This window comes from Silurus aristotelis, assembly GCF_946808225.1.
Source record: "Silurus aristotelis genome assembly, chromosome: 21".
In the NCBI taxonomy this organism is placed as follows: Eukaryota; Metazoa; Chordata; class Actinopteri; order Siluriformes; family Siluridae; genus Silurus; species Silurus aristotelis.
In genome coordinates, this window is record NC_139594.1 from 14,196,271 (window position 1) to 14,210,556 (window position 14,286).

General features: G+C 35.3%; 1 protein-coding gene across 17 annotated transcripts in view; it reads right to left on the reverse strand.

Annotated features, from left to right (window-relative positions):
• pleca (plectin a) overlaps positions 1 to 14,286 on the reverse strand; it is a 92,870-nt gene that overhangs the window by 38,900 nt on the left and 39,684 nt on the right. For 5 of the 17 annotated variants that reach the window (XM_083523460.1, XM_083523447.1, XM_083523446.1 and 2 more), the window contains exons 2-3: positions 3,454 to 3,515; positions 748 to 762 (exon numbers count right to left, since the gene is read on the reverse strand). In XM_083523460.1, the coding sequence (XP_083379586.1) occupies positions 748 to 762; positions 3,454 to 3,515 (77 nt within the window). Of the gene's footprint in view, positions 1 to 747; positions 763 to 3,453; positions 3,516 to 5,448; positions 5,728 to 10,710; positions 11,085 to 14,286 lie in introns of those variants that run through there. The other 12 variants (XM_083523448.1, XM_083523452.1, XM_083523451.1 and 9 more) reach the window with 6 other exon arrangements.

The following is a 14,286-nucleotide window of genomic DNA, read 5'->3' on the forward strand; positions in this document are numbered from 1 at the left end:
CTGATAACATTTTGCTCTAGATAAGTGTTGTGTTATTTAGATTTTTAAGGAAAACTCTGGACTGAAGGCAGGTGACCTAAAAAGCTTGACAGTCTATCCTGAGGAATCTATGGCCTAAATCTCTGATAGACTAATATTTCTCCTGGTGTAATGCCTTTTTTATATCTCACATTTGCGTGTACTGTATATATCCATGTCATGAAGCACTCACATTAAAAAACATCACACGGTTCAGAACAAACCAATGCAGTAGGCTGTTGTATAAGCAGCAGGTTTGTTCATTGATTTCAGAAAAAACACAGCACAGCAAATCAACCGAAAGAGCGTAGGCGGTGTCAAACGTGTTAATAACTTGGACCTAGATCTAATAGGGAACAAAATAAAATAGATAAAGATGCAAATGGAAGGTTTTTACATCAAACAGTGTTTCTACTGATTGCTAAAAGCCTCCTGCAGAAAAAAGAGACGGACAACATTCTGCACTGATATTATAACAGATCATTAATACGGAATTATCTTCAGTCTTTGGTCTGATATTTATTTTTGGTTATTTAGTTTGTCGAAATAGTCTATAAGTGGTCTAAAATGACTATGCATCCAATTAAACACCTGTTTCTCCTGCAAAGAGGCCCAAGCAGAGCTGAACAGCACAGGAAGAAGAACTTTGTGAGCTTGAGGAGCATAAGACTAATCGCAATACCATGCAGATGAGGTTCGGTCAGCACTCGGTTCAAACACTCGACCTACCTCTGCTTTCCAGTGCTGACGGAGATGAATGATGACAGAAAAACGAGTGATTGTAATGAAGAGAGAGAAGGGGAAAGACAAAAGACAGAGGTGTATAACACATGAGTAAGAGCAGAACAAACTGGAATTTTATGAGAAAGAAAACTAAAAAAAAAAACAAAAAAAAAAAACATATATATGTATATATATATGTGTGTGTGTGTGTATGAAAGAATGTAGTGAGAGAACGCAGACGAAGACGGTTTTACATCATGATGCAGTGTTTGAGAATGAATACATGAATCATATTAATATTAAACCATAACTGATTAAGGTCTGAACTAACATTTTTTTTTCCAATCGCTGTACCATTAGAATGTTGACAATAACATTCCTGAAACAAATGCAAAGTTTTACTGTGAAATATATATCCATATGCCATATAGAATCCATGTTTTATATGGATAAAATGATTTATATGTCTCTGCAGCTCTCTGAAAAACTTACATTAGTTATACATAAAATAAGAACTGAAACACTGATAAAAACCTCCCCTTACAAAGCATTCGTAGAGCAAAAACATATTTTCTTTAAACACACATAAATGATTTAACTCCAACTGCGTAACCATTAACAAAAATAATGTTAGATATATCCTATAATATAATTCATAATATAGTAAATACTATAAAAGTATAATATTAATAATGATTATATTTATAGTATATCAAATTTAGTGTTAAAGAAGTACTGTTTATTCCTGTTTTTAATAATAATAAGAAGAAGAAAAAAAAGAATTAGAAGTGGAAGTAGAAAGTATAAAAAACGACAATAATAATTTAAAGTCTAAAATACTTTTTAACCTCCAAGTAAACACTTTAATTATTTGTTCGTTTGTTTATAATGTGTAGTTTGCTTGATCAGCTTTATCATAAAAGTAAACTAACACAAACAAACAATAAAAAAGAAACATGCGTTTACTTAGGGAGTATAAAATCAAATTGTACTTTTAATAATAATAATAATTATAATAATAATAATAATAATAATATCAGTAGTGAGTCAGTTTGTTTACATTTATAACTATTGTTTCCTGAAACTAGTCAGAATTGATTGGTTTATTATAAGTAAGGCTCCTGAAACTTGCACTCCAATTTAAGGATTTAAAATCTGTCTGAAAAATCTCAGTGTCTAAACAGCTAGCAGGCTGTTGAAAAATGCCACTGAGGTACAGATGGAAAGGATACTCTTACAACCGCCTAACTGCTTACAGGAAGAGTGGGAATGACTGCGCTGTTCTGTTAAACATAAACACTCAAGAAAAAATAAAAAAAACAAGGCAAGAAAGATACATGAGAAGAGACCATATCTGTTATACTTGACAGTGTGGTAGGAGTCCAGTGGTAACATTTGTGGGTAAATGGATGATTTGATAAATTGTACCAATTTGAAATGAAAGCTAGGAGCAGTGGTACAGGACACACAGCTGTCTGTATGCAGTTCTGTAGACTAGATACTGAAAAGGTGTTGAAATGGCATGTGAATGTCTCAATATATATCTGTGAAAGAAATTTTGGATGGTTATCACAAACACCATCTCTGATAGTATCTATGATGCATCACTGACATTCTTCATTCACTCATACACAAGGCTATTGTCTCTCTGTGGTACTGGATCACTGCACTGAAATATGATGCGTAATTTAAATATTGGCACAGAAGAGCTGCAAGGCACCTGAGGGGCAGATGGTAAATTCACAAGGCCATGAATAAAACACATTGTGCTTATGCAGGGAACTAAAACCTGACCAGATGTGGATGACTCACTCACATGGATATACACACACACACACACACACACACAAACACACACACACACACACACACACACACACACACACACACACACACACACACACACACACACACACACACACACAGAAGCAGACAATAAAAAGGAAAAGCACACACAAAGCTGACACACAACTGTAGGGGTTTAGAGTTCGTACAGGAGATAAGACTTTTTCTTATCAGGAAATAGTCAAGAGGAAATATACTATATATACTTTGCCAGGGGCTTCACCATGTCGTGAAACAAATTCCTGTCATTCCTGTAATAATGATGGGGTAACCAAATATTTTTTCCGCCATAATCTTAAATACAGGTTTAACAGGTAACCCTCTGGTAAAAAGATGTAATGTTGAAACTTGCATCTTAACCAGTATCACTGTTTTTACAAGAAAACAAAACTACAAGTTAACGTTTCCAGTAACTGTTCATCAGTCCTACACAACAGCTTGGATGAATTGTAGCCCATTCCTCAGTACAGAACAGCTTCCTTTGGATTTCCCTACATGAACTGTTTGCTTCAGGTCCTTCTACGACATTTCTTTAGGATTAAGGTCAGGACTTTGACTTGGCCATTCTGAAACATTAACTTTTCTAATGTGTGAAAATCTGATGATGTTTTGGCACATAGTTATGCAAGGGTTCACAAACTTTTCACCACGGTATTCCAAAGCAATACAAGCTCCTGAAAAGTTCTTAGAAAACTAAGAAATTATTCATTCATTCTTTGTATATCTATAAAAGACTAGTTATTTTAATACATTATTCAATATTATTTAATATTCAATTATATTGTAATGTATTTTTCAATCAATCATTTCTTTGCCTTCTTCATTTGTTACATGAATTATAAAATGTTATAATGTGTGCAATAATACCTTCATGAGATGCTTGTTCACCCATTTTGTAAAAGTCTTTTTCTGTACGCGGTCACGCTCGTCTGTCGAGGAGGATATGAGGGAAAAGAAAGAGAAACACAGTTATTGGTGAATGATGAAAACAGTATTTTTCAGTAATGCAATAGACAAGTGGCAGTGAGCTTAAAAATACAGAAGAGTAGAATCAGTGATTAATCCACGAATGCCATACGTTATCCCACTTAAAATAATTTAAATAATCCTGAATTCAACTAAGATGACAATGATCCTTCTGCTCACTGGAACTAAATTAAAAGTGAATGTAAAAAAAACGTTTTGACTCACACAGTTCATAAGCGAATAAGAGAGAAAGCCGCATTTACCATTTAAACGCCAACAATGAACCACGTTTTCTGACTCCCAAGACGGCATATAGGTGAATTTCAATTCAATGAATTTTTATTTGTGTAGCGCTTTTAACATTGGGCATCTTTAAAGAGATAAAGAGGTTATAAAGTTGTATAAAAGAATGTATAAGTTTAGCACCTGTTAGTTAGTAATTGTACGTTTTTCCCTAATGAGTAATGAGAGAAAAAATACTCCCTGAGATGGCATGAGGAAGAAACCTTGAGAGGAACCAGATTTAAAAGGGAACCCATCCTCATCTGGGTGGCACTGAATGGCCTTTCACTGAGGTTTTCCTTTTAGTGTTTTGAAATGACATCTCTTTTTTGTATACTTTTTGATTAACTGTATATAAGACAAAAACCACCAGCACGGTTTTTGACTATTTGACTATGAAATTTATGTGAATTGGAACTGAATTGTTGGTTGGCATTTAAAAGATACTGACACTGAGTCATTAGCATAACACAGATCCCTTTTAAAACCAGTGAGAAGTATTCGTGACTTCCGAAAACAGGATGTGTCTCACTTTGATTGAGGTTCCCCATGCTATATTTTGAAATGATTCCTGAAGTACACAATCTAAGACCACATATGATGAGCAAGTCTCAACAGCCAGATCTGTAAGTTATGTTTTTATAATCATGGCACTGGTATTTATTGCTTAATGTCACGTTACAGAGAAACTCCACTGTAAAAATCCCTGACACTAAAGACTCCTTCCAAAAATAATAACAAATCACTTTTTCCACAAAGAAAAAACTACAGTTACACAAGTTTAACATGTAGGGTTGAGCATCCACAGTCAAGTATGCTTGTTTGTTGTTGCTGTAGAAAGCGATATGGTTTAGGGTGGACTACTGTCAGAGCTGTTTTTATTGAAAATGACTTGGACCAATCAGAATTCAAAATAGAATTACGTTGTAAATAGGATGTGACTTTAGGACATATACGTCACGTCTCATAGATAGATGTTTATAGTTCTATGATATTTCTGAGAAGCATTCTATACAGTTTGTTTGGGGAAGTGTTCAGTACTGATTATTTGTACACTAGGTAGAGTTCATCCATAGAGGCAGTTTCTGTGAAACCATTAAATAAACGTTAAAAGGTTTCACCTTTTTTTAACATAGTGTTCTGTTTCAAAAAATCTCAAAAAGGTTATCATTACCAAAAATATTAGGCTTAAACTTAATAAAGATATTTACATTTGTTCTTGAACATATTTTTGCATTAAAATATTATCTTCTAACCATTTCAAATTGCTGTTTTTTTTTTTTTTTTGTCTCACATCTGCATGACATTCCAGCTCTTCATATCTATACCTGTGCATAACAGATGACAGTGCAAATACATGATTTAAGATCTTATCATTCCATTCCTTCCCAAATATAGCTTTGGCCAGGGGGCAAAAACAAATTGTTGCGTGTCTATCATTTGGTTTTCACTAACAGATTGAAAAAAGGTGTTTGAGGACATGGATAACTCAAAGACTAGAGAATAAAAATTAAACTCAAGCATAAAACAAGAAACAGACCTTTTTATAGTGAAACTCTTTTAGATGAGTGAAACAGAAAAACACACTGTATGGATGTAGATTTTTAGTGCTACCTTTCCTTCCTTCTGTAGACTTGAGCATCCCCTGGTAGTAGCTGTCCTCTGTGAACACCATGTCACTACCCATACTATCACTCGAATAAGTCCTACCATACTGGTGTAGAGCCATTTTCTCTGCTTCTCCTACTCTTACTAAGCTTTTAACCACAAAATGTCAAAACGTTACAGAACTTTTACTCTACGGTGAGCAGCATCTGAGCATGATGAGAAAAGCCATGCAGTTGGATGGGTGTGTTCCACGTCAGTGATTTCTGCTTTTGCTTAACCTCTCCCTTCTCCCTCCTTTTTTCACTTTTTAACCCATCTCTTGTTCAGTTCCCCTTTTTACCTTCTCCTCCTCCTTTCCATTCTTTCTCTATGCAATAAATACCTTGCCTCAGGCAGTCTATCTTTTACTGCTCCTGGAAAATGGGTGGTGGGGGGGGGGGGGGTGTGTTGGGGGTCACTGTGTAATAACCCCAGCTTGCACCCCCCACCCCCCACGAAAACTGAAACAGCATAACAGAAGTAGAAAGCTATAAAGAAAACCACAATGACAGAGACAGGAGAAATGAAAGTGAATAAATCGGAAGTAGGTAATATAAAGACAGAACTCTCAGAACCCATTATATTACAGTGCTGTTGAATTCTAAACACAGATTGGTCTGACAGTGTTGATTCATTTTCGAAAGGAGCAGCTCTGGCAAAATTGATCCAAAGGAAATCCCAGGTTTATATCAACGCACTCATTTGAATGTGCTACAGTTTCTAGGGTAAAGATTTTTAATAGCAGTTGCCAGAGTCTCAAGCTGCCTTTTTCTTTTAATAGTTTTAAGAAAAAAGAAACAGAGAAAGTGCAATTGAGGAGCTATGAACAAAGCGACACCAGGAACTTTTTCTTGTTTCACTGACATTTCATAATGTTAAATGTGTCAATAAATGGTCAAAAAAGTATGTCATTCTTCAATGAATAAGAAATGTAACTATCTGCAAATTGTTGTTTCAGTAGTGAAATGAAACACTTTGTAATTTGGAAAACAAAGAATAAATGAATGAATAAAATGTGCCATGTTTCTTTTCTCGTGCTACTGATGAAGACCATTAAAAGCGCCACAACCGTGGACATGCAGTACACGGACATGTAGCCTAAACATATATGGTTCACATACAGAATAAAAGAGCAGAACGCCATCACTGGTCATTAGCTGCTATACCAGAAACCCGCATAATGGGAGACACACCTGCTTGAGATTGATCTGATCAACAGGGGGCACTGTAAAAGACATTAATCCCTCTACAGGGGGAAAGCCCCTTCTTTTCCCAAAGGAAAATGTGACTCACCCACTTTCCCCCCTCATTAGAGTGATTTTGTCTGGAATGCCACATGGTAGCACTTGGAGAGATTTGAGTCAGTTAAAGCAGCTACATTTGTGATATAGCCTATATATATATACAGATGAGTCCAAATGTGACATTTTTGGTTCTAACAGAAGAACTTGTGTAGGACAAAGAACAAGAGAGATGTTAGCAGACTGCCTCACACCCACAGTCAAACATAGAGGTGGAAGCCTAATGGTTTGGGTTTTTTTTTGAGCAAGTTTGAAAGAAATACTAAACCAATGTGGCTAGCATTCCATACACAAACCCCATACAATTCCATCTGGACTGTGGCTAATTGGAACCAACAGCACCATACAACTACACAATGATTTGAAGCATATAAAAAAATGCCCTGACAAGTCACCGCTCCTAAATCCTTTTAAACTGCTCTAGGGTGAACTATATCGCGAGATCAGAAAGAACTAGTGAAAAACACTTTTGTGTTTTATAAGAGGCATGGCAAAGTATTTCAGCAGAATTTTTTAAGAAAGGAACTGTCCAGTTGCAGTGCATAAAGCTGTTATTCACGCTAATAGAGGATTCTTTAATAAATATAAAGTTTAATAAATCTGTACGTTTATATATTTGTTTGAGGTAAATCTTTTTACTATTAAATTACATAAATAATAAAGACTTTTTTCCTCTTTTGACAGGCACTGTAACTCTATGGATATACTAACGGGCCCAAATTACACAAGTTTTTGGTGGGACTTCCACTGGCAAGCTTTGAAGATTTATTTCTTTATTTATTCAAATTGTGTTTGCTTTATTTGGTATAAACAGTCTATGTGTAATTAAAAATGCCTACACACCAAGAACAAATTTGGCATTTGTAGCACATTACATGCAGTGTCGAGTGCAAAATTTAGAATATACCCAATAATTTACAATATATAGATGATGATAATGATATAAGATAAATATAGATATTATGCATATTCAAAATGTATAAGCAGACATCAATAGTAATATTGTCTTCTTCTCCTTTTGTTTTCAAATTACTTTTCTGTTAATTGTTTAAAAATATTTTTCCCTGTTGCATGATATCCCACATTCATTTTTTAATCCTTTATACTTCGATATTTCTGAGACATTGTGGGATATTTTCCCTTTTTTTAGGTGAGATGTCAATTTTTGCACTCAGTTGCATTTGACTTTGTCATTCATAGATAAAATACAGATATTAAAGTGATTTCAAATTTTTTTTTTTTGTCAGTAACATAAACTTTAAACAATCTTTAAGATTTATAGATATGGTATGTAGATGCAACTCTATACAGATTCCGCTAAGCTGTTAGACCATTACAGCATGTCAGCTCTGCTTGGAAAAGAGATAAGGACAGGGGATTCTTTGCATTTTTAGCTCTGTCCTTCAGCTTGTTTAGACTTGAGTTGAAAAAGGGGTCTGATGTCTTGTTTGAAGGATTGCAACCCGGAGTGAGGACAGCCAAGAGGCCCACTTGAACCTAAACCACAATAAAACTGTATGATTAGCACAGAGAGAAGATATCGCAAATGGACCAATATACAGTAAAATGCATACAGAAAATTAAAAAATATACCTCCTGTCTCTATTATATAAAAAATGGTTGCAAATAGATCAATAATCTAATTAAATGTATTTAGTCTATTTATTGTCATTAGGCAAAATATGGTAAATATTTTTAAAAAGCTACGGCATCAAAACCTTTTATGCCGATTTCCATTAGTAATTCCTTCAAAAGATTTCGCCCCGAACGAAGCTTACACGCGTTTTTACTATAAAAACGAGCATTAGAACATATGCATTAATACATTGCAACTAGAACAACTGCAAGAGCTGCACTGTGATAGAAAATAAATCACCACGTTCTTCATTTCTGTTTCATCAGAATGATTCAACATTATTGGTCAAAGCATTCGGCATCAATGTAGTGGGTCAATAATGATCAATAAATGAGCGATTGGATGGAAATGCACTTTGCATGTAATAAGAAAAATATTGTTTGCAAAAAAAAGAGAGATTCCTGAACAAAAAAAATCAAAAAAATCAAAAACAAAAGTGTTTGCTGCTTATGATCAAATATGGAGGCAGACCCCTGTGTAGCAAGACCCACACCCAATCCTCACACACTAAACCATGGGTACTTGTGACAGCTTGTACCAACTACGTGTACCAACAAACTCATTCTAAAGACTGAAATGTTATCAGTACATTATTCCCTCTCTCTCTTTCTCTCTCTCACTGACAGACACTGCCATAAAAACAAACTTTATGACAGGTACAGTGCAAAGTTCAACAACACAGGTGCCTAAATATAATTTTAAACAAATGAGCACCAGTGTTATTTTCTATGTGGATTTTGGTTGAAGCTTCAACAGTCAAAATAATTATAAAACAAACAATGAAATCTTTATCCTGCACTAATAGATCTTATAGTGGAAAAGTGCTGGATCCACACCCTTTACTTCTGCTATTGTGAAGCAAAGCCTAAATTGCTCAAAGGCTTCTACAACATGGAAGCTGGGCATCACACTTCCCCAATGACTCAGAAATAAAAAATGGCACCTTCACTGGCACGCAGAAAAAAGGAGAACCCTGAAATTGTGGCGTTGGTCGTGTAAAACTGCAATTAGAATTAAATTAGTGTCCTTTAATGGCCCTAAATCTGTTTTTCATTTAACATCTACAAACTGACTTTATAAAGTCGTGCCCTAATGGATTTGTGGTTTATGGAAATGCCTCCCTCTTGTGGAAGAGTGAATGTTCAGTTGTGTAACATTGTGAAGCAAAACCCTTTTAACCATATACAACTACAACATCCACTGCATTGGATCAGATCGCTGGGCTTTAGGGAAATAAAAACACGACTGATGTCAACAACCCTTCAGATTCAAACACACAGGAAATGGGTTTTTTTTTAGATTGATTTTGGTCCATACACTTCCAGAAGAAATGAGAAGATTTTTCCGAGGTGGATATTCTCCCACTTCATTTCTGGAAGAGAGAACTTTCCTACAGACTAGATATAACCTCACCCAGAACTTTTTTAGCATGAAACTATATACACTTCCTAGATATATTTATAACTTCTTAAATCCAGACTCCACATTCCCCCTACTTTATTACCCTTCCTTCACTCCGGTCACTAAATATCATTTTTATGTTTTCAAATGAAGTTGCTCGATAAGTTTATGTTTCTAAATGTATAATAACGTGTATGTAAATGTTTGGAAACTAAATGTTATCAAAAGTGTGCCTTTAGTATCTAAACACAAAGTCACACTGAAAAGTACACTGGATATGGGAATTAAATCTTAATCCCACAGGAGTAGACTCAATCCAAATAGACCCAAAATGCACCATAGGCAAATGTAGGCAAATACCCTTTTACATTTTTAAATAAATAAATAAATAAATAAATAAATAAATAAATGTGTATGTATATATACAATAAAATAGGTACATAAAAAATAGTATGAAGTCATTTCAACAAAACCTACGTTATAACAACATTTTTTTCTAACCATTGCATCTCCTCGCAAGTTCCTTTAGTTGTGTTCAATGAGTTTCAGGCAAAAGCATAAGTCAAAAATCTTTTTGACAGGGGGGTATTATACAGGGGTGTTATTATATAGAGTGCGTTCCTTATCCCAACCAAGCAATCAAGGTAAAGGCACATCTTGAAGGGTTAAACATCTTGAGCCCCTCCTATTATAGGGCGACGTTCAACACACACACACACACACACACACACACGCGCGCTCGTACACACTTGGACCTAAGTGGCCGCTCTTTACGCGCGCCAGCCATCCACTCTCTCTCTCTCTCTCTCTCTCTCTCTCTCTCTCTCTCTCTCTCTCTCTCTCTCTCACACACACAAACACACACACACACACACACACTCTCTCTCTCACCTGCGCAGCACATGCGGCTGTACAGATGTGGTCCAACTTCAGCACAGCTCAGCTCGTGAATGTACGCGGCGCGTCCGTAAATCACGTCCAGGCTGAAGGTAGTGAAGCAGGGGGCGAGCGCCGCGAGCGCCGCCATGTCCTCAGCAGCGGCCATGTCCACTATAAAGATTTCCCCTTTTATCTATCTATCTATGGCTCTATCTGTGTGTTTGCTACACTCACTACACATCCAGATAGCTCGCTTAAAATTTTGCTTTCCACTCCGAACACGCACCCACACACACACACAAACACACACACACCAGGCGGCAAAAGGAAAGCCCGGCCCATGGAGGTGTGGAGCTCAGAGCTCAGCGCTGAGAGCTCAGAGCAGAGATCTGCGAGCTCCGGGACTTGTGAGGGAACTGAAACGTGACTCCCCAGAACGTCCCAGTTCAGTCCGTCACACTCCCAACCAGCCACGAGTTTTAACATTAAAAAACAATCCTCAGGGGTATCAGCTATCATATATAACTTTAGACTATTAGTAAAAAATAATAATACAAATAAATGGTTTTTCATCTCTTTATGAGGCACAAAAGATGTCCCGAGAAACATCTGGCCTTTATAAACTTTATCATTACCATGCATACAGGTTCTATTAACGCTCTGTAACAAAGAATCCGTTCTACTTGAGTAAAAGTACTAAAGTTCTCGATTTTAAACATAATTAGGATTAAAATCTAAAATATGAGAACTTTACACAAACTCTCACCAGAACTGTAGGGTTATGGTGGTGCCCTTGAACCAGCTTCTCATTTAACACAGTTTATGTATTTACTTCAAGCTAGTTAAGAACAGCATCATTTTCGGAACTATAGTAAAGTACAAAAGGACATATTACACATTAAAATGTGGAAGAAGAAAGAAAGCGAAGCAAAAAATACTGTATAAATTAAAGAATATCTAATCATTTACAGCATAATAAAGTAACAAAGTAAAACATGCTTGATTACTGTGTCAATTTGTCAGTGACAAGTTCCTGTTATCACTTGCTATAAACAGAGAGAAACTTTTTCCTCTCTCTTAAAGTTAATACAATTTACGACATTATCAAAAAACTGTAAATCTGACATCGAGAATCTTCTTCAGAGACGCCTTCCTAAAATTAAAAAAGATATTGCACAGTTTTTCTTTTTATACAAAGCTTTTTTTCGAAGATGTAAAAATAGTTTATTATTAGCGTTCGATTGTTTTTGAGAAATCGTAGAACATGCGGAGGCGAAAATGCATAAATAATACAATGATAATGGAAATTTATTAGAAATATTATTATTGTAATTACAATATATTTAAATAGTTGTAGAAAATTAATATTGAATTATTGAAGGTGAATTTAGGAATGCTGTGGTAAAAAAACAAACAATAATAAAGCTTTAAAAAAAATATAAAAATACTTTAACATTTTCAAAAAAGAAGGTTTTTATATATTTTTAATAAAGGAAAATGTTTATTTTGAGTTGAGTTTGATTTAGAATTTCATTAAATTTTTATATGAATGAAGATGTCAATTGTAAGAAACGCAAAAACCGCACCCATAACCACAATCTCAACCCTAACCTTTTACAAAGGAGCAACCACATTGTTCCAATCCACTGTGCGAGTCACAGGCTGCGAGCTACTGAGTTTGCTTTTTTTCTTTTAAGATGAAGTAGCTGATTCAATATTTGGTTGTAAAAGCAAACAAAGGTAGTTCTAGCGTATGTGAGCTACTAGTGAAAAAGTCAACTGAGGATCTACAAATAGGTTGATAAGCTGCAAAAATGAAAATGAGAATGTCTGTAGCTGAAATGTCAGCCTCTTGGTTCCTGCTTGGCTGTAGCCAGCATATCATTATCCTAGTGTAGTCTACAATTATAAACTCGTTTCTGTGCACACAGACTCGGCGCAAAAGAAGACACATCCGATTATGAATTTCTGTAAATAAAAAGTTACGCTGATTAGCAGTATGGGAATACTTGTTTAAAAATAACATAGTTTCACACTAAAAGAAGCTGAATGAAGGTTAAATAGAACATTAGCAAAAATCTGAGTTTGTAAATAATTATTTAAAAACTAATCCTCAATATAAATTCATGATCACAAATACTAGCTCAGTGATTAGCCTAGCATTGTTTTAATTGATAAAGCATGTGCTATGTGCATGTGCTATGTCCTACTAAATTCAGTCACACAGTATTAAATTAAAAGTGGTTAAAAAAAAAGAGGACATTTAGAGTTTTCTGAAAGTTATTTGGCACATATGAGTCATACAAACCCCATGTGATTATTTAAAACAGATGAAATCAACAAAATCGTACCATTAAGGAACTCTGAGTCACTCCAGACCACAGCGCATGTGGAGCACTGGGTTTGATTAAGAGCTCCTGTGGCCAGTGTATAGAAAAGTACACAGTCTAAGTGTTAAATCTGAGTGTTAATTCTACCTAAAGCTACTCTCCATTGAAGAATTCAGATTCACATTCGGTTAATTTATAACATGTTTACGACTGGACATAGATTAAATAATGGTTGGGTAATAAAAACATGAACGATATTTTCCTATATGGGAATAATTCATAGAGAGTCACTGCAGACAAAAACATTTTCTTGATCTTTAATATAAAATCACTTCACTGGAGTGTACTTGTGAACTTGTAGCTTCAAGTTCTAATGGTTTTTGTGGCAAGTTTTCAATAAGGAAGTTAAATGAAGATAAAGTGATAAAACAGTAACAGAGCGGGCATCATAAAAAAAAAAGAAAATCTTTCTCAAGGTTTCCTCTGAACAATAAAATTACATAACTAACATACCACTGATAATAGACCCACCCAAATCCAGTTCGCCAATTACACCCTTTTATTAATGGATTTATAACATCCTTCCTTTATCCTTATTCTGTGTCAAGTTCAGCGTTCTGAAACGATTATTTTCCATTTTCTCCAACTCTTTTTTAACAGTTATATTCAGGATGTCTAATAATGTTTGCCCAGCAGTCACTGGAGCACTATATCAAATAGTCTGACGTGCCTCCCAGCGTAAAGAAGTTCGACCTTGTTGGAAAGCGACGGTGTTATGGCGGTATCCAGGATACACATACTCTCTGTTTAGAGACTTAAATAAACTACGTTTGAGCTCTGGAGCTCTCCGTATGAGCGCGTTTCTTATTTAAATCACCTCTGGGCAGGTCTTTAAATAACTACCTGACTTACAACCATGAATGATTGTCAGCTGGATGCTTGTGAAACTGCTTACTGTACTGTAGACCAATAGGTGAGGGCTGCGATGTTGGAATGGTATGTTCCCAACATTATTACATGGCACATGAAACAAGGAGATCTAAATTTAGCATCATCACCTGCTCTGCACTTTCTTAAAAGCACTTTCTCCTACAAACCACACGTGATAGTGCAGTGATATATATGTATATAAAACATCATTAGTCAACATTAATATTATCAATATTATTATTATTATTTACCAAAGACACTGTAAAGAATTCTGGCCCTTTTGACCTAGTTAACCCCTACCCCAACCCTAAATATAACCCTGAGACAG